The sequence below is a fragment of the Mus musculus genome, chromosome 9, assembly GCF_000001635.26.
Source record: "Mus musculus strain C57BL/6J chromosome 9, GRCm38.p6 C57BL/6J".
Classification (NCBI taxonomy): domain Eukaryota; kingdom Metazoa; phylum Chordata; class Mammalia; order Rodentia; family Muridae; genus Mus; species Mus musculus.
Window position 1 is genome coordinate 53683888 of NC_000075.6, and position 23438 is coordinate 53707325.

Below are 23438 nucleotides of genomic sequence, written 5' to 3' on the forward strand. Positions count from 1 at the left end.
AAGTAGACACAGGTAACTAACTGTACTTGAAACCGTTAGATATTCAGCATTTTAAGTCACCTCATTTTGGATGTGATGGAATTGAATATTATAAAAGTAAAAATAGACTTGTGTGGGAGGGGCAGTTTGCATTCATTCTCACAAAACAGTCCTGGGATATAAAAATATTGACAATATAAATATTCAAAACTTTCATAGTGACATAATTTATGTTCTTTTCTTCATGGGTACTATTAAAAATACACAAATCTAGAAAATGTACAAGTGTTTATATTTTAAAATACAATTAAATACCTACTTCAACGTTGCACAAAATATTTCCAGATACAACTTTTTGGTTGAATTAGTTTCCCAAGGGTTTTCTTCTCTATTGTTTATGCTTTAGAGAAGCAGTGATTCAGCAGCAGTTCAAGGTAGAAGGACAGAGGACAAACACCAGCCAAGAGCTCCCCTGGTCCGTGAAAACACACACTGTCTTCTGGTATCTCCACACAGAAATAACAAGAAAGAACTCAAGAAAATCTGTCTTCATTGTAAATATAAGGACATGTCCAGAACCAGCAAAACACTTGTATTATGCTTTCTGCACCCAAATAGTTTTAACACCATTTGCTTGATTTTCAGAATAGCTCCATAGAATTCAATAAATGAGTCTGGTAGGCTCATTTTATAAACCAGAAAAAAAAATGAGCAAAGGTAAGCTTAGAGCTATGTTCTCTGTTTTCTTGCTTAATATTCTTTACACTAAACCATTTTGCTTTTTGTACACATAAGGTTACTATGGTTTAAGAATAAGAGCCTTACAATGTCAAAAAGTCAGCTTCATTGGGTAGTTAGATACACTTTGCAATTTATAGCATAGAACAGGTATACATATTATAAAATATATAACACTTATAAAATGTCCTTTCCATGCATGTTCAAGCAGTAAGTTAAAACCTTGAATCCCAGCACACAGAGGCAGAGGCAGGCAGATCTCTTGAGTTTACATCTAGCTGAGTCTACATACTGAGTTTGAGGTCCACAAGGCCTCCCAGAGTGAGACCTGGTCTTGACCCCCATGCTAAAAATTAAGGAGCTGGGCATGGTGCCACATATCCAGCACTTGGGAGACTGAGGCAAGTGGATCTGAGCTATATAGAAGAACTATCTGTAAAGAAGAAAAACAATAATATTGTTTTTTAAAAAAGAATTGAACTTGAACATTATTTTATTCACTTAACTATTTTATCTTCCCTTCTACAAATGAGTTTATATAATGAATTATGAATGCTAAATCGAGTTTCTAACGCCATTTTTCTTGTTCAGAACATCTTGTCCACACTTTTACTGGAAATGGGATAATTTGGAAATCTGGAAAAAATACTATGTATGTTGATAATTTTAAAAGTAGTTCAAGGTAAACTGTATTTTTTTCTTTGGAAATGTCAGTATATATGCATTGTTAAATTTGGACAATGTACTATAACATCAAAGTATTTGATAAAGTGATCCTTTTTATTCCCTTACAATATTCGCCTAAAGCATCTCCTTTGAACATTCACATCCCTTATTAATTGTGGAGATTCCAGGAGCAAAAAATCCAGGAACACAAGGGGAATATAAAACTTATTATGTTCCAAGAATGGCAACTCTGCTTCTTTGAATAGAAAATTTATATTTTAGTCCTAGTCAGTATTTCTAAGACGGCTTCTAGGTACTCTGCCTTTTTCCTGCTCTAGTTTTGATGCAGGGGATTGGATCTGGGTTTTCAGAGCTAAAGGAACATTCTATCACTGAGCCACAGGCACAGCCTTCAGGTTGGACCATACGTATCTTCACCATTATGTAGTGTATGGGCCTGTACTTGCTCATGTGTATCTGTATGTGCATGTGTATGACAGTGCGCATGTGGTCTGGGGACAACTTCAAGGGAAGTGGGTTCTTTCCTTCTACCACACGGGCCCCAGGGATGAAGCTCAAGTCTATAGATTTGGTGGCAAGCTTCTTTACCCAGTGAGTCACCTCATTGGCCCTTCAAGTGCACTTTGTATTCAATACTAGCTAACCCAGGAGAATCTAAATCCTGATACATTCTTTTCAGAGGGATTACATATGTACAAAAAATCTATTTTCAGCTGTCAAGAAAGATAATAAATACTGACATATCTGGACATTAAGGTCAGCTCTATGCTAACAAAGTGAGAATGGATGTAATTTTGTAGACCCTGGTTTCAAGAGAAAAGTTGTCTCCTTTTCCTCCTAACTTAGCAGACTACCCAGCCTGTTGGTATAAGTGGTGAGACACAGTGTTGTGTCCACCAGCTTATGAAACGGGTCTGGATGTTTGAGGGCGTTCACTCCCTGCATCATTCTGCTGTGAATGTTGACATCTATCCAGAGTGGCACGGTCTGTCTGTGGTAGTTCTTCAGCAGGTTGAAGTCAACAGAAGCACTCTTTTCTGGGCTTGACTGCTTCCTCAGAAGAATGCACAGTATTTGGAACGAAACCACTTTTAACCCCTTCCCATCCATCCTGAATACAAATCTCTCCTTTTTTGATAAGCTCATATATGTCTCTTGTCAGGATTGTAAAGGACTCTTCAACGTTTGTCGCGTCCTTGGCTGAGGTCTCTATGTACTTCATTCCACAGTCTGTTGACAGTCTTTCAGCTTCTTCCCTTGAAACCTGGCGTTGCGAAGCCAGGTCACATTTATGTCCCACCAGTAGAAATACAATCTGAAAAGGCTGTACATGCATTTTTGCTTCTTCTAGCCAATCTTTCACATGTTCAAAAGACCGTCGGTTAGTAATGTCAAACACTAAAAATCCTCCAACTGAGTTGCGGTAATAGGATCGAGTTATTGATCTGAAAAATAAAAAAGGCTGTGTGAGGACAATGCTCTTTCTTACTCCTTTGAATAATGAAACACCAAAACCAAATTCGAAGATACCGTCATATCATGTAACAGAATTTAAAAATTCAATATGAAGTATCATAAGTGAAGGAAATATTCTGAGATTAACACATGCCCGTTTCATATTCTGACAGAATATTAAAATAACATTTTCAGATATATAAGAACTTGCATACTTTGCAGTATCTTATGAGGTTTTATTTTTAAGTAATTGGTAGAAAAGTTATTACAAAATTGGGTTTAAAACATATAGACAAATAGAAAACTAGGGATGTAACTCAGTAGAGTGCCTAGCATGCAGGAAGCCCTGAGTTCAATGCCTAGCACCAAGTATAATGTATGGTGGCACACTCCTGTAATCCCTTCACAGGAGGTGAAGGGAGAAGGATGAGAAGTTCAAGGCTGGGCTGAGAAGCTAACTCAGTTGGTAAAGTGCTTGCCAAGAAAGTATGAAGACCTACCTGAGTTTGGTCCCTAGAATTCATGTTAAAAAAAAAAGTATGTGGTGGTGGCTCAAAATTGTAATCCTAGCATTTGGGAGTGAGGGACAGGCAGACCCCTGGGACTTGCTGTCCAGGCAGCTAATACACTGAGTGAGTTTTAGGCCAGTGAGAGATAGGATTCAAAAACATAAGGCAGACAGACACCAGGTGGCGGCCCATGCCTTTAGTCTTGGGAGACAGAAGTGTGTCCTGAGTTCCTGGCCAGTCTGGTCTATAGAGCTAGCTCTAGGACAGCCAGGGCTCTGCAAAGAAAACCTGTCTCCAAAAAACCAAAACCAACCAACCAAAAACCCAAAACCCTACCACACTCATCACACACATGTGCATGAGCCCCTGCACACACACAAACAGGTACACATGTATACAATACACCACACACACACACACACACACACACACACACACACACAAACACACAGCTTCAACACCTAACACTGCTAGGAGGAACAAAACAAAGCACATTTGCTTTCTGAATGCAAAGTGTCTAACCTCTCGCTTTATTCACTTGCCTCCCAGTTGTTCCTCAAAATTCCTAGCATATTCCGAAGTGACTCCCCTCCCCCCTCCTGTCCCTTCATCCATCTCTCTTTTTTCATAATATTTTTATTGATAAATTGGGAATTTCACATCATGCACCCCAATCACACTCACTTTCTAGTCTTTCTAGGTCCGTTCCCCACCTTTTTGACTCACTCCCCCAAAAGAAAAAACACCCACAAATTTAATTTATGTTGCCTGTACACTCACTGGAGCATGGTCAAACTCCCAGTAGCCAGCCCTTTAAAGGAAACCAGGTTATCCCCCAACCCACCAGAAGCCCAAAATTGTGGAGAGCTACACTTCAGCATCCTTACTACTATTTTTAAGAGTTCTCTTCTATGGTTTCCTGTCTAGGTTGTTGCTGTTCTTTGTTGTGGAGGTGGGCTGGGGTTTGTCACCCGAAATCTTCTACATCCCTCAGTCTTAACTGTGAATCTGCAGTCATGTATCCCACTACAAAAATAGCTTCCTTGCCCCTTACAGTCAGGGGAGCACCGATCATGGACATCCATATGGTCTCCGGAGTCAGCACTTATATAAACCTCAGCATGGTCTCCGGTGGCAGTACAGACTACTGGACATCAACACGGCACTCTGCTGTAGCACCAACCATAGACACCATCACAGGCCACAGCAGCACAGGCCAAGGACATCAACACAGCCTCTAGGGCTACACTGGCCAAGGACACCAAATATGGCATTCGATGTAGTGGCATTTGGAAACTAGAATGTGTCGCAAAGTTTTTGTTTGGTCTTTGTTTTTTGGTTTTTAATTTCTAACAGCTTTACATGCAAATATTCATTGCATTGGTCTGGTTCAAATGTCTGGTTTCTGACACACTATAAATATTGGACCATCACTGGGATATCACGCTGTTGCCCAGAGTCGAGGTGATCTTGTGGCTACACTCCTTAGGAGTTTGGGGAAGGCAGGTTTTGTGCAACTTCCAGGCTGCCACATAGCCTCCCTGCCTACAGCCCCCACCCCCAACTCTCTGTCTCCCAGCTCAGGCTGCAGTCTCAGCATCTCTAAGCTGGGGCCAGCTGGTGGGCCTAGGACTGCCATATTCAATGATGATATTTGGTTATACAGGACCAGCTCCTCCACATGCTCCAGCAGCTCATAGATGGAATAGATGTTGGGGTGGACCTACTCAAAGCCCTGGATGGGCCCAGATGGCAGCAGAGTTAGCCACTCCTCCTGGGGCTTCTGCTGGCATCTTTCTATTTGTAAGACATGGTTTTAGAAGTCCAGGATGGCCCAAAATTTCTGTGCAGCCCAGCTGTTTCCCTAGGTCAGCCTCCTGAGTGCTAGAATTGTAGGCGTGCACCATCATGCCAGGCTCCAAGAGCACGAGGACTACAGTACTGTACAGGCGCTGATGAGAAGAAAGATCTCCCACCATCTTTGGCAGGATACAAATAATCTATTTCAATTAAGTCGATGCTGTCTTCTTTAATTCTGTGGGATAATTGATTTGTTATTGTTTTGTCACTTATCTGTATGTGTACATTCAGGCAGATGTGCCATGCCATAAGATAACTCTAATTAAGGTTATGTTGTTAGGCCAAAACTTCATCATCTACATTACTTTCTATAACTTACCATTGGTGTAATTTTTTTTTGTTTGTTTGTTTTTTTTTTTTTGTTTTTGTTTTTTTTTTTAAGATTCAAGGTCATTATTTATTTGTTGCTCTTAAAGACTCATTTTTGACTGGACTCAGACTTAGAAGTAGAAGCTCTCAGTGAGGACAGCCTACGTCTCTTGGCAATCTGTTCCTGGCGCTTTTCTTTGGCTTCCTTCATTCTCTTGGCCAAAAGTTTAGCGTATTCTGCAGCCTCCTCCTTGTTCTTCTTAGTGCGTTGCTTCTTCAGAGCAATACGTCGGCGTTTGTGTTGCAGGACTCGAGGAGTAACAAGTCGCTGAATCTTGGGTGCTTTGGTCCTGGGCTTCTTACCTTCTTTGTTTAAGGGCTTCCTGACAACATACTGGCGGACATCATCTTCTTTGGAGAGATTAAAAAGCTTTCTGATTCTACTAGCCCTTTTAGGTCCCAACCGACGAGGCACAGTAGTATCTGTCAGTCCAGGAATATCCTTCTCTCCTTTCTTTACAATAACCAAGTTGAGAACACTGAGATTAGCGTCCACAATGCATCCGCGAACAGACTTGCGCTTCCTCTCTCCAGTTCTCCTTGGCCTGTAACAGGAATGCCCCTTACTCAACAGCAGGCGCACTCTGCCATGGGTCAGAACACCTTGCTTCATGGGAAAACCTTGCTTGTCATTCCCACCGCTGATCCGGACCACATAACCCTTCCACTCTTCACCAAGAACATCAGTGGCTACTTCCGTGGCCATGCGCTTCTCACAGAAGGTGCGGAGCTTGCACTCGTCATCCACCTCGATGAGCTTCTGACAGCCGGTGGCGAGGAAGGAGATGTTCAGCTTCATCTTGACACAGCCGAGCGCCTGGGAGGCGTCACGAAAAACTGTTTTTTTTTTTTTTTTTTTTTTTTTTTTTTTGTTTTTTTGTTTTTTTTTTTCGAGACAGGGTTTCTCTGTAGCCCTGGCTGTCCTGGAACTCACTTTGTAGACCAGGCTGGCCGCGAACTCAGAAATCCGCCTGCCTCTGCCTCCCAAGTGCTGGGATTAAAGGCGTGCGCCACCACGCCCGGCTCATTGGTGTAATTTTTATTACATTTATTTACCTAATGTGTGTATATGTCCCATATGTATTTGGGTATATGCATATCATAGCACACATGAAGATCAAAGCTTTCAAGGGTTGCTTTTCCCTTTCCACTATGTGGGGCTGGGGATTGAACTCAGGCTTGGTTGCCTTTAGCCACTGAGCCATCTTACTGGCTGCGCCAGAGCAATTTTATAAACAAAACTTTTGCAGTTGAAAACTCAATACTGAGAAAGATTACTAAGTGCAAGTTTGTCAAAATTCTCCTGGGATGTGGGAGCTTAGGAGATAGCTCAGGGGTCACAAGTATGTGCAGCTCTTGCGAAGAACCCACACCGGGTTTTTGGCACCCAAGCTGGGTGGCTGACAACTGCCTATAGCTCCAGTTTCAGTGTGACTGATGTTTTGGCTCTTTGGGGGCAACATTCAAATGTACACACTTACAGGTAGACACAAGTATACATAATTAAAAACAATAGAGCCTGGACAAGGACCACACTAACAGACAGGCTAGTGAGGAGGGGGAAACGCATGCTCCATCCTAGACAAAGACCACAGGCAACTGGAGAATGCTGAGAGCAGGAGCAACGGTCTTCCCCAGGAAGGTCACACCACGGAGATACCAAGTGATCAGCCCCGAGAAAACAAACACACAAGTAACATTACACAGACTGCACAGGTTGTGTGTTTATATATTCAGGGACATACACACACACACACACACACACACACACACACACACACACACACGGCAACAATAATTGAAGAAAAAGACCATAAGTTTGAAAGAGAGTAAAAGTGAGGGGCACATGGGAGGGCATGGAGGGAGGAAAGGAAAGGGGAAATGATGTAATTATATTAAGCTCTAAAATTAAGATTATTTTAAAAAAAGAACAGAAATGGCCAGGCAGTGGTGACACATGCCTGTATCCCAGCACTTGAGAAGCAGAGGTAGGTGGATCTCTGAGTTCAAGGTTAGCCTGGTCTACAAAGTGAGTTCCAGGACTACACAGAAATGGATTTTTGCCAAAATTACAGGATGTAATACAAACAGATTAGCTTGACTTCATTGAATCACCGAGATACTTTGGTAAATGTTAAAGTTTACAAATTTAAAGAATGAGTTACCACCCAAAAAGGAAAATTCAATGTTGAAATGTTTGCATGATAATGTGTGTGTAGCTAGATACATCATACATACGTACGTACATACATACATAAGCATGCCTTACATTATAGGAAATACCATGTTTTCTAGAAACTTGCATTTTTTTAAAAAATCCTAAGTTTGTTTGATAGAGGTAGAACTAGAGGGAATAGTTGTGAGACATTCTCTGGCCAGAAATGTAAGGGGGATACAGAACTCCCAGAGTACAATATAATGGGACTGGAGTTCAGGTTACAAGCTCTTAGCAGCCCCTTGTTCTTCCCAAAGGAAAGATCCAGGTTTTGTCTGCTGTGTTTTTTTTTTTTTTTTTTTTTTTTTAAGATTTATTTATTTATTTATTTAAAGTACACTGTAGCTGTCCTCAGACACTCCAGAAGAGGGAGTCAGATCTCATTACGGATGGTCGTGAGCCACCACGTGGTTGCTGAGATTTGAACTCCTGACCTTTAGAAGAGCAGTCGGGTGCTCTTACCCACTGAGCCATCTCACCAGCCCTTGGCTGCTGTTTTTATGTCTTTAGGAGTTGAGGATTAAGCCCAAGCGTTCATTAACAAGTATGCACTCTCTCATTGAGCTATATCCTCAGTCCCACTGGTTAGCATGTGAAGGAAGCCTGCAGATCCTTCACAGTTTGAAGGTGACACAGTCTCTCCCACTTTCAAAGGCATCTTCTCTGGCCAGGCCTCAGGAAGACCCCACCCTAACCCCTCCCCCAGTTATCCCCTCTAATCCCTGCTGTAAACAAATCCTCTGCTCCTTTGAAACTGAGGCCATCTGCTAGAGACTGTCAGTTCTGGGCCATTCTCCCTAGACTAGAGATTTTAGCACTTGACCTTGTCTCTGTCTCAAGTCCTGTCATTCTGCTGATATCCGCAGCTACTCTGGCAAGCTGTTCAATCGCACCTGTTCCTAGATGTTCTCATCTATAGTGACCTAGATTTGGGGGCCCAGTGAGGTGAGATGGTTCAGTGGGTGGAGGTGCTCGCTGCTATGCCTGATGACCCGAGTTCAGTCTCAGGGCCCACATAGTGGAAGGAAGGAGCTTACTCCTGCAAGATGTCCTTTGTCATGTACATGATCCCCGCCCAAATAAGTAAATATAAAAAAAAAAAACAAATTTAACTGCAATTTGGGCTGAGGAGGTGGTTCAGCGGTACATCATTTGAAATCACTATGAATTAATTATACCCAATCCCAGGTGGGCACTCAGCAGTGCCAAGGAGCACTGCCAGGGCTCTTGCATGGCATTCTCTTACCCTCCCTTCCACTCTATATGCATGCTACTGGACTGCTAATTGCGAGAGGCATGAAGGGCGCCATGTCCACTTTGTTCACTGTTGAATACCCACTGCTCTTCAAGTGCATAGGACAGAATGATCACCCAGTATCTTTGTGAATCAATAAATGGCTGATGTGGTCAGGGTCACCAACACAGCTATTGAGGAAACAAGAGACATAACAGAATAATGAAAGCCAGGGCAAAGAGATAGGAGCAGTGCAAAAATGTTGTCTAACATGTCATCAATTAGTTTAGCCTCATGCTTTATACAAGAGCAGTTGCTATCAGTATTTGGAGAGGTTGATTAACATAATAGTAGTCAATGATCTTAGCAAAGTTTCTTGTGGGGACTGACTCTTAAGTTGGAGACGTGTAGATGAGACCAAAGAACGTGAGTTGTGGTAGCTTTTAAAATTAATTAGCTGGACACAGTGGTGTGCATCTATAATGACACCACTCAGGAAGCAGAGGCAGGTAGCTCTCTGTGAATTCGGGGCCAACCATGGATACATGTATAGTGAGATCCTATCTCAAAAAATCATCATCGTCGTCATCATCATCACCATCCTTGTATGATGTAAATGTGTGGGCTTGCTACAGCATGCATGTGAAAGCCAAAGCACAAATATGAAGATTCAATTCTTTCCTTCCACCCTTAGGTGGAAGGTGTCTTAGGGTTTCATTGCTCTGAAGAGACACCATGACTAAGGCAACTCTAGTAAAGGCTAACATTTAATTGGAGCTGGCTTAGAGTTTCAGAGGTTCTATTCATTATCATCATGGTGGGAAGCATGGCAACATGCAGGCAGACATGGTGCTGGAGGAGCCCAGAGCTCTACATCTTGATCCACAGGCAGCAGAAATGGGCTGTCATCCACAGGCATCTAGGAGGAGGCTCTCTTCTGCACTGGGAGGAGCCTGAGCATAGGAAACCTCAAAGCCCACATAGATAGTGATACACTTCCTCCAATAGGCCACACCTCCTCCAATAAGGCTACACCTCCTAACACTGTCACTGACGATGGCCAAGCATTGAAGCACATGAATCTATGGGGGTTAAACTATTCAAACCACCACATAGGAGTTCTGGTATTAAATTCAGGTTACCAGGCTTGTATGCTACCTTGTAGTTGTAGTTGTATATCTTATACCCCTGCCAAGAAGAAAGATAGATTTTTTTTTTTAATCTTAGAAGATATTTGTATAGAATAATGTACTTCTCTGCCCCATATCTGTGAGACCCAAAAAGTGCCATCTTTAACAGGTGAAGTACCTTCAGTTGGTCTTTGCCAGCAGTTCTCAACCCGTGGTCATAACCCCTTTGGGGGTCAAATGACCCTTTCACAGGGGTCAACTAAGATCATAATGACAGCAAAATTACAGTTATGAAATAGCAACAACAATAATTCTATGGTTGGGGCATCACCACAACATGAGAAACTGTATTAAAGGACTGTAGCATTGGGAAAATTGAAAACCACTGGTATATGCTATAATGAAAGCAACTTTGCCATCTAAGCCATCAGATCTAATGGCATTGGCCTCAAGTGTACACAGCAGAATGAGATGTTTTATTTAGCCCAGGGAAGACTCCAATAACAATCATAGGAGTGACATTTTGTAACAGAGGCATGCTCTTTGTCAAAGGTTATTACACCTTTGAAAAATAGTTCCTGGCTTATAACCTGGCTTGAAAGAGACTAAATACCCATCTGTAAAACACCAAATGACTGTGCAACTTGGATGCTCACTGTGAGTAGGGTATTCTTTGATTTACCAGGCTTGACCTTTGTCACTAGACAGACATACAGTGTGTGCACGAGTACATGTCTATATATATACACACACACACCATGAGAGAGAGAGACAGAGAGAGACAGAGAGAGAGAGAGAGACAGACAGAGAGAGACAGAGAGAGACTGAGACAGAGAGACAGAAAGAGAGAGAGAGAGAGAGAGAGAGACGGGGGGAGACACAGAGAGAGAGAGACAGACAGAAAGAGACAGACAGAGAGAGACAGAGAGAGAGAGAGACAGACAGAGAGAGACAGAGGGAGAGACAGAGAGAGAGAGAGAGAGAGAGAGAGAGATCGAGATCAAGTTAGTACCAGTTAGCTCCACTTCTTTGGTGAGCTTAAAGATAAATAGAAAAGGGAAACTCCTATTTGGAAAGCTTCTAGTGGCCCAAGCATGGTCTACTCTTTCTACAAGATAGATGTGGTTTAAGATCCACAGCAATTCATTAGTACAGGCTAAGGGATTGTCATATTAGAAACAGAAGCAAAAACCATGATCAGAGGATTAGTTACAAAGAGGTTTAAGGAATATGTTGATGAACATGTAATGAACACTTGTAGCTTATATGAAAGGTTACCAAAAGGCTCCCCCCCTAGAGGAATTCTTGATAATTAGCAAAGCAAAATACTGTCATCATCAGTAAAGATTTTCACTCTAGTTTGAATGAAAAGTGGACTTGGGAGCTGTGCCAGGGCTTGAGGGTCTTCCTCTTACCCAGGTTGGCCTGGGCCATCCATCCCTGTTTGCTACCCACATCTCCAGCAACCACGGATGTGAGAAGTTGGATAGTCTCACTGTCAAGGATTTACCCTGGAATCAGGACATCTTAGTGACCATCCACGAAATCACAGAATGCTTCATTCCTTGCTGACGTATTTATTTAGCACAATGGTTAAAGCATTCAGTTAATGGTGGTAAAGATGGAAAGGGGACTAATGTCAACAATGGGATTCCAAGAGCTTGACACTATCACCGAGAGGCAGCTGCTCCTATACAACTGTGGAAAGGTTCATGAAGATATAAATATGTCACGGCCAGAGGATGTCACCTGGCAACACTGTGACATGATCTTTCAGAATGTGTTCATTCTAAACTTATGAATAGTACATAAAGTGGGTTTTTTTTTTTCCTCCATGAGTCAAAGTTGCTGTATGGGAAGCTATAGGTGAAGGTTGAGTAAGGGAGCCTTTCTCAATCACATTTAATGAGTCACTAAGTCTTTTTTTGCTTTTCAATTTCTTTTTCTTTTTTGTGACTCACGCTGTAGCAGACTAGGCCTCGAACTCTAGGCAATTCTGCCATCTCCTCCCAAGAACAGGGGATGTGAGTTACCATGTTTGGCATGTGAGTCACTAAATACGTTGGGTGACTTGAATTCTTTTAAATTTTGCTGATTAAGAAGCTTTTGCCATCAGACGAGGAATGCTTTCACTAGAGAACACCGTAATGCTTCTACTGAGTAAGCCCAGGGTGCCAACTGGCTCCTCGGAGCTACTTATAGCCGTGGGTGAGCAGGCAGGGAGAGGCAGCACCATCACCTGGGGACTGCAGGCTTCCTGTGATTCTTCTGCTCAGAGCTCATAGGATCTACTGGTTCTTCTAAACCTGCGTCTCCAGCTTAGGAACAATCTCATCCCATTCTATCATGGCAGCCTGAAAAGTGATCAGAGCAACTTTCACTTTTTCCTCTTTTTTCTTTATGTGTATGGGGTAAGGCATGGGTAATGTGCACATGAATGCCCACAGAGCTCAGAGGTGTCAGCCCCCCCTCCCCCCACCCCGGAGCTGAGGCTATAGGTAGTTGTAAGCTGCTTGATGTGGGTGCTGGGAATTGAACTCATGTTCTTCAAAAGAACAGTATGTGTTCTTAATCACTGATCAATCAATTCTCTCTCTCTCTCTCTCTCTCTCTCTCTCTCTCTCTCTCTCTCTCTCCTCTATGTTAGTCAGCCAGACTGTTTGTTACCCTGACAAATACCTGAGAAAAGAAATTTAATGGGCGGGGGGGCTGGAGAGATGGCTCAGTGGTTAAGAGCACTTACTGCTCTTCCAAAGGTCCTGAGTTCAATTCCCATCAACCACATGGTGGCTCACAACCATCTGTAGTGGGATCTGATGCTCTCTTCTGATGTGGCTGAGGATAGCATCAATGTACTCATATACATAAAATAAATCTTTGGACTGGAGAGATGGCTCAGCGGTTAAGAGCAATGACTGTTCTTCCAAAGGTCCTGAGTTCAAATCCCAGCAACCACATGGTGGCTCACAATCATCCGTAATGAGATCTGACGCCCTCTTCAGGTGCATCTGAAGACAGCCACAGTGTACTTAGATATAATAATAAAATAAAATCTTTTTTTTTTAAAAGATAGAAATTTAAGGGGAGAAAAGATTTATTTTCGCTCATGGTCTCAGAGGCTTATACCCAAAGTCCCATGATCCCACTGTGTGGGCCTGTGATGAGGACAAGCATCATGGTATGCAGGGTGTGGGGGAGCAGGGCTGTAGGGATAGAGAGGGAGGGAGAGGAACGTGATAGGCAGAGGGGGATGGAGAGACAGAACACACCCATTTCCCAGGGACAAGCATCATTCAGTGACATTTCTCCCAATCACTCGTCACTTCTTCACATCGCCATCAAACTGTGACAGCATCTATCAATTAGGTCAGGATTCAGTCCCTTCTCCCAAGCCCATCAGCTGGTGACTAAGTCCCTTTCATACAAGCTTTTGGGGGACATCTCAGACTCAAATTGTCACACACCTTCTATTTTTGTTTGTTTGGGTTTTCTTTTTTTTTGAGACAGGGTTTCTCTGTGTAGCCCTGGCTGTCCTGGAACTCACTCTGTAGACCAGGCTGAGATCTCTCGAACTCAGAGATCTGCCTGTCTCTGCCTCCCAAGTGCTGGGATTAAAGGCGTGCGCCATCACTTCCCGGCACATCTTTAATCTTTAAGTGCGTAGTACAGTATTGTTCATTTTAAGGACAATGTTGCTCAGGTCTTCAGGTCTCTAAATCTAGATCTCTCTTGATCACTGTATTTCCTGCTTCCTTAAGTTTGACAGGTTAAATGCTTCTAGAATCATGCATTATATATCCCCTGACATCTCTCTGTCTCTTTCCAACATTCACTGTATAGCCCAGTCTGGCCTCAGCGCTAGCCTTGGCTTCCAGTGCTGGGATTATAGGTGTTTGCCACCATGTCTAACATGGCTACTTAAAGGGTTTTAGCTGCTGAATTTTCTTTCTTTCTTCCTTTTCCTCCAGAGATAATGTATACATGAGTAATTGCTAGCAGCCTCAGAACCCACTTAAATTTATAAAGACTTAATGTTTGATTAATGTAACGAACTGGGAGTGAACGGCTATGGGGAATTTGGAGTCTTTTGGCACAAAGAACAATTATTGAGGTTCTAAAATTATATTAATGATATCTCAAACAGCTACCTAGTTTTTTGGCAAGCACTGAAAAGAAGATGATGTTGCTCTAAGGAGGACAACGCCCCACAGGCCCTGGAGTGCCCGGATTTATAGCAGTGACATATATAAATATTTAAGTGTAAGTGGCCAGATTAAACAGTGTTTGCATGTCATCTTGAACTTTTCGGGATGGACCTCAGACTCTTTAAAACACTGGGCATCTGCCGACTTGGGTTAAGTGAATCAGATGCTTCTCCTGGAAATGCCCGTCCTGTGGCTTTGCCAACTGTGAAGTAGGCATTAAGAAGACGAGAGTGCTCTGATGCTGGAGACGGTTGGCAGCTAGTAGCCCCAACATTAGCATTATATGCATTAGCCTCTTTTCCAGCCAGGGCGCTGTGCTCCGACTGCCCTTGTGGGAATAGGCATCGTGCTACTGCTTCGCTCACCTGCTCCTTTTGCCTTGTGATTCTAGCCCTTAGGACTGCTTACAACAAATGCCCGCCCTCTCGCTTTAGCAGGGCTCAGTCCCTGCCCTTGTCTAGGATTCTGAAACTCAACACTTTGAAGTTAGGCTAGTCTTTCTTCACCCAATCATTAAAAATTGCAGCATCTTCTCAATTAAAAAAAAATAATGCTGTGGTTACAAAGGCTCCAAGAAATACTGACAAGAGGCTGGTAGACCCCATTTTCCCTTTGAATATGTCAGTCAATCCACTCCCCTGTGGACATGTTTTATTTCTCTTTCATGACACATCCGCGTTTGGTAACAGTGCTTCTTGCCTTCCCTAGTATTCTAGTTGCCATTTTTGTTTTTTTATTTTCCATAGCAGTGGATACATTCTGACATCCTATATGATTTTTAGCTTATTTTATAGTTCAACTCCTCCCATTATAAAATTAGGTCCACAGAGCTAGTCATTGTGGTGTATGGCTATAATCCCAAGACTGAGAGGCTGAAGCAGGAGAATCATGAGTTCGAAGCCAGCTTTGGCTATGTATTAAGACCCTGCATCTGAACTCAGGTTCTTATACTTGAACAGCAAGCTCTTCAGTCACTGAGCCAGCTCCCCAGCTCCTAATCCAGTGCTTCATGGTATCTTCTGCAGAAAAGCAACGCCCGGCTTCTTAGCATTATTGTTTATATAATAAAATGGATTATCAGATACAATTAAATACTATACACATCTGGCAGTCATAACGGCATATAACTTCAATCCCAGGGTATCTGATGCCTTCTTCTGGCCGCCATGGGCACTATACACATGTGGTACAGAGACGTACATGAGAGAAAGTGGAGTGGGGAGAGAGAGAGAGAGAGAGAGAGAGAGAGAGAGAGAGAGAGAGAGAGAGACTTTTTATGCAAGCCAGGTAGATATAAGCTATAAGATCGTGGACAAACCAAAGATTCTCTACACATTAATTATCTTACTTAGAAAATGGCACTTGCCAGGCGTGGTGGCACACGCCTTTAATCCCAGCACTCGGGAGGCAGAGGCAGGCGGATTTCTGAGTTTGAGGCTAGCCTGGTCTACAGAGTGAGATCCAGGACAGCCAGGGCTATACAGATAAACCCTGTCTCAAAAAACAAAAACAAAACAAGACAGAAAATGGCACTTGAGTCTACAGCCATATCACCCTGAACACGCATGATCTCATCTGATCTGATCTTGGACACTAAGCAGGGTTGGGCCTAGTTAGTACTTGGATGGAAGACTACCTGGGAATACCAGGTGCTGTAGGCTAAAAAAGAAAAAGAAAGAAAGAAAGGAAGGAAGGAAAGAAGGAAGGAAAGGAAAGAAAAGAAAGGAAAGGAAAAGAAAAGAAAAGAAAAGAAAGGAAAAGAAAAGAAAAGTAAAGAAAAGAAAAGAAAAGAAAAGAAAGGAAAAGAAAAAAGAAAGAAAGAAAATGGCACTTGAGAGGTGGAGTGGGAGGAGCAGGAGTTCAAGGTTTTAAGGGAATTTTAAGGGAATGACCACAAAGTTAGTTGGAGACAACCTGGATTTCATGAGACCATTTTTCTTTTTTCTTTTTTGTTTTGTTGTTGTTGTTTTTGAGACAGGGTTTCTCTGTATAGCCCTGGCTGTCCTGGAACTCACTCTGTAGACCAGGCTGGCCTCGAACTCGGAAATCTGCCTGCCTCTGCTTCCCAAGTGCTGGGATTAAAGGCGCGCACCACCACGCCTGACTGAGACCATTTTTCAATAAAATAAATTTAGTTTCATAAAAAATAAGAAGCTCTTTCCTCCAATGACACCTACTAATAGTACATTGAAAACTATTTCAGGGAAAAGTGATGGGCAAAACCTACAATTTGAGAATCTATAATGTTTCTTCATAATGCTTTCTTTTATGGCTAGGGAAGTTCTTGGGAGCCTCCTAGCTCCCCCTCACCCTACCCCCAGCGTTCTCTCTTAGTTTTGCAGAAGAGGTTCCTGTATGGATCACTTCCTCTATTTCTGTACCTCTGAGGCACGCATCTGTGGTTGAAGCTATACTTCAGCTTTACCTACATGACTCCATATCACAGGAGTGTATCTGCATCCTGTAAATGTTACTGTATCCTGTAAAAAGGATACACTGGGAAGGGCGAGTGCAGAAGTGGCTCACTGGGTAAACTGCTTCCTTTGCAAGCAAGAGGATCTAAATTTGGGTCCACAGCACCCATGTTTAAAAAAAAAAAAAAAAAAAAGGCGGGCACAGCAGCATGCATTGAGGAAGTGGAGGCAGGAGGAGACCTGGAGTTCAATGACCCTTATAGCCTTTTGCTAAATTAACTAGTCAGCTAACTCATTAGTAGGTTTGCTATTGCTTTCCATCTTAAAAAAGAAAAAAGAGCTGCTTCTTCTTTATACTCCTTGGTAAACAGTTATTCCTGATTGCATGTTTTGAAAGAGCCCAAGTAAATTGGATAATTTAATAAATAATAATAATAATAATAATAATAAAACAAAACACATCTCTTTGCTGCAATCTTAGCAGCTTTCTTCTTCCTGTGCTCCTGTGCTAGGATCAAACCTAGAGCCTTGGGAATGGTAAAGAAAAAGTTTGCCATTGAGCCACAGCTTTAGTCCTTAGTATTTTGAGACGAAGTCTTGCGAGGTAGCCTATGCTGGCTTCAAACTTACAGTCCTGCCTCTGCCTCCCAGATGTTTAGATCACCGCTATGCCCGGCTTCTTAGATACTTTATTTAGTTTATTTATATTTATTTTATTTTATTTTTGAGACAGGGTTTCTCTGTGTAGCCCTGGCTATCCTGGAACTCATTCTGTAGACCAGGTTGGTCTCAAACTCAGAAATCCGCCTGTTTCTGCCTCCCAAGTGCTGGGATTAAAGGCATGTGCCACCACTGCTCAGCTTCTTAGATGCTTTGATATGGGGCTTTAAAGGAATGTTAAAGTGATAGAGATTTCTGACACATTTGATTATTCAGTCATCCTTTGAAAAGGATCACTAGGGATCAAGCACACCTTGAGAGGACTGAGGGAAGAAGGTGAGGGAAGAAGGCATCACTCCTGGAGTATTATTATTAGTGCCTATAACTGTATTGTCCCAAAAGGTCAAACAATATGAAAAAAAAATGGCCAAATTTGGCTTGAAATTCACAAGTTTCATGATGCATGTGTGGATTCAATATTGCTACTATGCGTTTTTCACCCTGTAAATTAGACCACTTTCTGCTACTGTGACAGGATATCTGAGACTGGATACAGTATAAAGAAAAACAGTTCATCTAGCAGCATGACACTGGGTTTTGTGAGGTCAACCTCTGCTGCATCCCATCATGGTAGGTGATATCCTCCTGGCTGCATGTTTGAGAGGAAGACATCACATAGCAAGACAAGATGCCAGAAAGCTGGAAGGGGCTGGACTCACTCTGTTGAAAGAACTTATTTTCATGAAACTATTTGAGGCTCCATGAGAAATTACTTTTTAAAACTTTCTATCCTACATTTTTCTTTTAAAATTTTATTTCATGAATTTATTTATGGGGAAAGGCACCTCATTATCCACATTGAGGTCAGAGGACAACTTGTAACAAGAGCCGATGTTCTCTTTATACCATGTGGGTCCCAGGAACCAAACACAGGTTGTCAGGTTTGTATCTTTATCCATGGAGCCATCTTGCAGACCCTTCCATGAGAAATGACTTGATCCCTCCCAAGGATGGTGTAGCCAATGACCCAATAGTTTTACTCTATAGACCCCTATATTTTGAGTCCCAACACCTCTTCCCAATTACACTGGTGAATTTGGTTGAGACTGGTAGTGTCAACACATGAATGATAAACATTAGTACTTTATAGTACATAAATGTACTTTATGGAAACAAAATCAAAATTTGTATTCTTTTACTTAATACTTTTCCATATTTTAGCACTCTCTGTATACTTATTAACACTGTATTGCCTTGGTGTGATGGTGCACACCTTTAATGCAAGCCCTGGGGAGCAAAGGCAGCTGGCTGGCTGAGTTCAAGGCCAGCCTGCTCTATAATGAGTTCCTAGAGCTACAAAGAGGGCTGGGGGGGGGGGAGAATAAAAACAATAACAGTAAACAAACAAAATAACAAATAACAAAACAAACAGAAACCAAATACTGCATTAAACACATTTTTTTCTTTTACTGATCAATTTTCCCCAATATATTAGAAATTATAAAAGGTGGTGATGGCTAGTTCCCCTGTAACATTCATAATTCTAAACTCCCCTTTCCCACTTCCTAGACATAGAACAGCCCTTTTTTTCTATTGAACTAGGGTTCTTCATGGAAACCTAAGTATTGCATCAAATCAAATCAAATCAAATCAATACTCCGATTTTATTCTTCTATTTTTCTTAGAAAGAGTCTCACTATGTAGCATTTGGTTGGCCTGCAACTCTCTGTGTAGACAAGACTGGCCTGTAAGTCAGAGACTTGTTTGCCTCTGCTTCCAAAGTGCTGGGACTAAAGGATTGCATCACCATGCCCAGTAATGTTCTCTTTTGAGACCAAGTCTGGTTGTGTAGCCTGGGCTGGCCTTGAACTTATGAACTTCCTACTTCAATCTCTGAATGATAGGCAAGTATCACAATGCCCACCTGATCTTGTTCCTTCTTTGTTATGCTGGTAGTTAAAACCCACCAGAATGCTAATTTAAATACTATAAAGTAAAACTAATGGTGATAATTATCTGATAATCACTTCATTGTTCTGTAATATATTTCAAACTATCTCATAAGCTCCCTAAGGTAAGTTCCTTTTTTCTTTATGTCTAATCACCAGTAAACCTAATATAATATTTCCCACAAATTCCTCAGGTTACGACTGTAATGACAGACATATATCTTCAAGTACCCTTGAAGGAGATCCACGATTCAAAGCAAATGTCTTCGTTTTCTAGAAGCCATGGGATGACTTAACATCAGTTGTTCTGAATACCGTTTTATGGTGAGGCATTCTGCTAAATGCTAGAAAGGCAACTACTGTAGGTAGCTACTGAAATATGTATTTATATGAATATATCATTGGTAAAGAGCCAAACTAAGCAAAGTATGACTCATCATAAATGTTCTCTAACTGTCCTTGCATTATTGGGTGGTTTTAATAATGTATACATAAAATGAATTGCTATTTAGATTCTTCTCAAAGCCATTACAAAACCCTCAATTAGCAAAGGTTTACATTCTAGCAAATTAATTATCCTTCACCTTCCTGTCGATAGGGTGAGGAATTACTTTTAAGTAAATAGACAGAGGAAGATTTTACTATCTTTAAAGGGTAAAGCAAACGCTCTTAGTAAATGCTTTTTCTCCCCCTCCGGACCTTGAAATATCGCCAAGATCATCTCTGATTAAGATCACAAATGGAAGACTCAGTAAAGGATTTCACGAGTGATTGAACCGGAAGAAGTCTTAGAAATCATAAAAATGTCTTCATTTTACAGATGGAGCACAAGTTTTAAAGAAAAAACCAAAACTGCTTCAATCAAAGGAGGCCAACTGAAAAGGAAACGACAATGTCTTCATGGAATTCTAAACAGTCCATGACCTTTAGCACCGCTCTGGAAGCTGGCCTTACCATGCATCACATCCCTTGTTATCTCTGTGTACCCGAGGAATCATTGTCAGACCCAGGAATGGAAATAAAAAAACAAACAAACAAACAAAACCACCAGGCTGGCCTTGAACTCAGAAATCCACCTGCCTCAGCCTCCCGAGTGCTGGGATTAAAGGCGTCTGCCACCACACCCGGCTCACTTTTTTTTTTTTTTTTTTTTTGAGACCACAGAGATATCTGCCTGTCTCTGCCTCCCGAGTGATGGGATTAAAGGCTTGTCCTATCACACTCTGACTAGAAGCCAAACTTCTGAATGTTGAACACTTTACACATGTAGGCTGAACTCTCTTGGAATGGATGCTGGCTGAATGAGGGCAAGCCACATTTGTTAAGTTCCTTAACGGAGTTCTTTATTTCACAAGCAAAAGTACTTGTTGAGAGATATAAAAATGCTTGCCTACAAGAGTTCCAATTGATCATGTGATTTTTAAAAAAAGATTTATTTTTTTTATTATATGTAAATACACTGTAGCCATCTTTAGACACACCAGAAGAGGGCATCAGATCTCATTAGGGATGGTTGTGAGCCACCATGTGGTTGCTGGGATTTGAACTCAGGACCTTCAGAATGAAGAACAGTCAGTGCGCTCTAAGCCATCTCTACCTACTAAGCCATCTCATCAGCCCCGATCATATGATTTTTAAAGAAACAATTCCCTACATTATCAGCTTTCTTACTTTGCTCTAGAACAAAGTACTCTTCGATCTCAAAAACTGGAAATACGCTTTAAATGTGATTTAATCTCAACTATCCAAGGAATTCAGTTTCATTTACTTTTTTTCTGTAAGGCCAGTCGACTTTATACAATCTTTCAGGTTCCCCAGTAAACAACCAGAATGAGACTATTTACTTGAGACTGACTCTCTCCCCATTTAGAAAAGTGCTTTCTTCTGTTGTCACATACAGAATGTTACGAATCCATCAGTGAAATAAAGGAAGGGTTGCAGACAACCCTCAGTATTATCTTTTTCACACCAAAGCGTCAAAGGTGACAAACTTTTAAAGGAAACTTCACCCTATAAATGCAAACACACACCCTTAGTTGTCTCAGTGACTCCGATGTTGCATTTAGTTGTTTTCCAAGACCTACTCCCGAGGGTCATGGCCCAGAATTTTCTGATGACCACACTCGGTGCTTTCAGATGTTTAAACCATTACCGCATGCATCTCTCTGTGAACCGTTCCGAGGGCTGGAACCCCGTCTGGAATTCTGCTTGCTGAGAACTAAAGATTTTTCACAGACCTGGGAACCCCACTTGGCATATTTCCCGGGCCTGAAAGAGGCTTGGTCAAGGCTTGGAGGAGGTGCTAGGAGGAGGGTGGCTGAGGCAGGGTGTGTGTGAACGGCGAGCGAAGTCGAGTTTGGGGAGAAGGCAGCGGTGGAGCCAAAGGGACCCAAACGGCCAAGAGGAGCAGACAGAGCTGGGAAAGACCGGCGACCCTGATTCGGACAGGAAAGGAGACAGAAAGGGGGCGCAGGAAATCCGCACTAAAGAAAGAAGAAACTGCGGAGGAGGAAGTCGCCCCTGGAAGGGGAGGGGCGAAGGGGAAGCGAGCACCGAGCGCTAGCACTTTCGAGAGCCTGTGGCGGGTGCCTCCCTACCTGAAGCGCTCCTGCCCCGCCGTGTCCCAGAGCTGCAGCTTGATCCTCTTGCCCGGCTCAATCTCCAGCAGGCGCGAGAAGAAGTCCACGCCGACTGTGGGGTCGCAGGCGGGGGAGTGCAGCCCTGGGAAGCGGCCCTGGGTGAAGCGGTGCAGAAGGCACGACTTGCCCACCGTGGAGTCTCCGATCACAATAAGGCGGAACTGATAGATCCAAATAGTCTCCATCGCCTACGTGCCCCGTGCGCTCAGGAGCAAGTTCTGCCTAAGGAACTGTCCCTTCAGCACCTACGCGGCGCGCGCCCGCCCGCTTCCAGCATCTTCCTGCGGCTGCGGCCGCCGCCTGGTAGCCGCCCTCTGGGGAAGGAGGGGCGGGGCCGCGGGCAGGGGGCGTGGACTTGGTCTGATTGGGGTGGGGCTTGAGAGTGAGGGCGGGGCCACGAGTTTGGAAGGGACCGTAGGTAGGGGTGTGATCGTGAGTTGGGGGCGGGAACCTAACTTGCAGAGCAGCTGCGTCGGGCAGGGGGCCGGGCCCCAGCTGTAAGGGGAGGGAACTGACGTTGTAGAGGCGGGTCATTGGTCGTGCGGGGGCGGGGCCTCTAACTAGAGGGGCGCGGCGAGAGCGTCGGCTGAGGGGATAGGGAAGTAGCAGAACTCTAGACGACCTTAGCGTATTCTAGTGCAGATCTTGCTGGAAATGGACAAGGAATGGGTGTGGCGAAAGGATGTGACAGCAATAGCAACCAATGAAAATGTACTCAAGGGCTAAACTCCAGAAAGGTCAGCCAATGGGAAGTGAGAGTCATTTTCTCTCACGCATCTGCGAAGGCTCTCTTCAGACTAAGACCCTAGTTTTGAAAGTCAGTCAGGCTTCTGTATGTGGATTCGTGGTGTCCGGGTTCTCAGAAGATTCCAGTTGACAGTTTCCTCTGAAGAAAACAAATTTGCAGAACTAGTTCTGATAGTTTCTGTTAAGGATTGCCTGTTGCTGTTTGCCACAGCGTTTTCAGGATGGTTCTAGCCCTATGCTCGTTGGGGCCCTTCAGCCTGGGAAAAACTTAAAATGTTGAGAAGCTCATACGAGTCATCATTATTCTCGGTCTATAGCTGCCCTCTGCTTGCGTATGACCAAAGACCTAATAAACGAAGCGTAATTTAAATGTTGGTGAGACCTTACTGTGTTCTCTTCTGGACTGGGATGTAGCCCCCAGGTGGTAGAGTTGCCTAGCAACATGAAACCCTGGGTTTAGTCCCCAACTCCGCATAAAACAAATATGGTGGCCCACGGTTATTATTCCACCACATGGGGCTCGAGGATCAGAAGTTTAAGATTATATCCTGTAACTCTCTGTGTCAGCTACACAGAGGACAGAGGCAGATGGATTTCTCAGTTCAAGACCAGCCTGGTCTACAGAGTGAGTTCCAGGACAGCTAGGAC

At 43.0% G+C, this 23438-nt stretch overlaps 1 protein-coding gene and 2 pseudogenes across 1 annotated transcript; 1 reads left to right on the forward strand and 2 right to left on the reverse strand.

Annotated features, from left to right (window-relative positions):
- Positions 1 to 222: 222 nt before the first annotated feature.
- Rab39 (RAB39, member RAS oncogene family) lies at positions 223 to 22345 on the reverse strand. Its single transcript, NM_175562.3, has 2 exons — positions 22002 to 22345; positions 223 to 2849 (listed from the first exon to the last, which is right to left on the reverse strand). Exons 1-2 carry the CDS (start codon positions 22226 to 22228, stop codon positions 2423 to 2425), a joined length of 654 nt encoding a protein of 217 aa, NP_780771.1. The 5' UTR covers positions 22229 to 22345; the 3' UTR covers positions 223 to 2422.
- Positions 5608 to 6434, reverse strand: Rps6-ps3 (ribosomal protein S6, pseudogene 3; annotated as a pseudogene).
- Gm51731 lies at positions 15919 to 16042 on the forward strand (annotated as a pseudogene).
- Positions 22346 to 23438: the final 1093 nt, after the last annotated feature.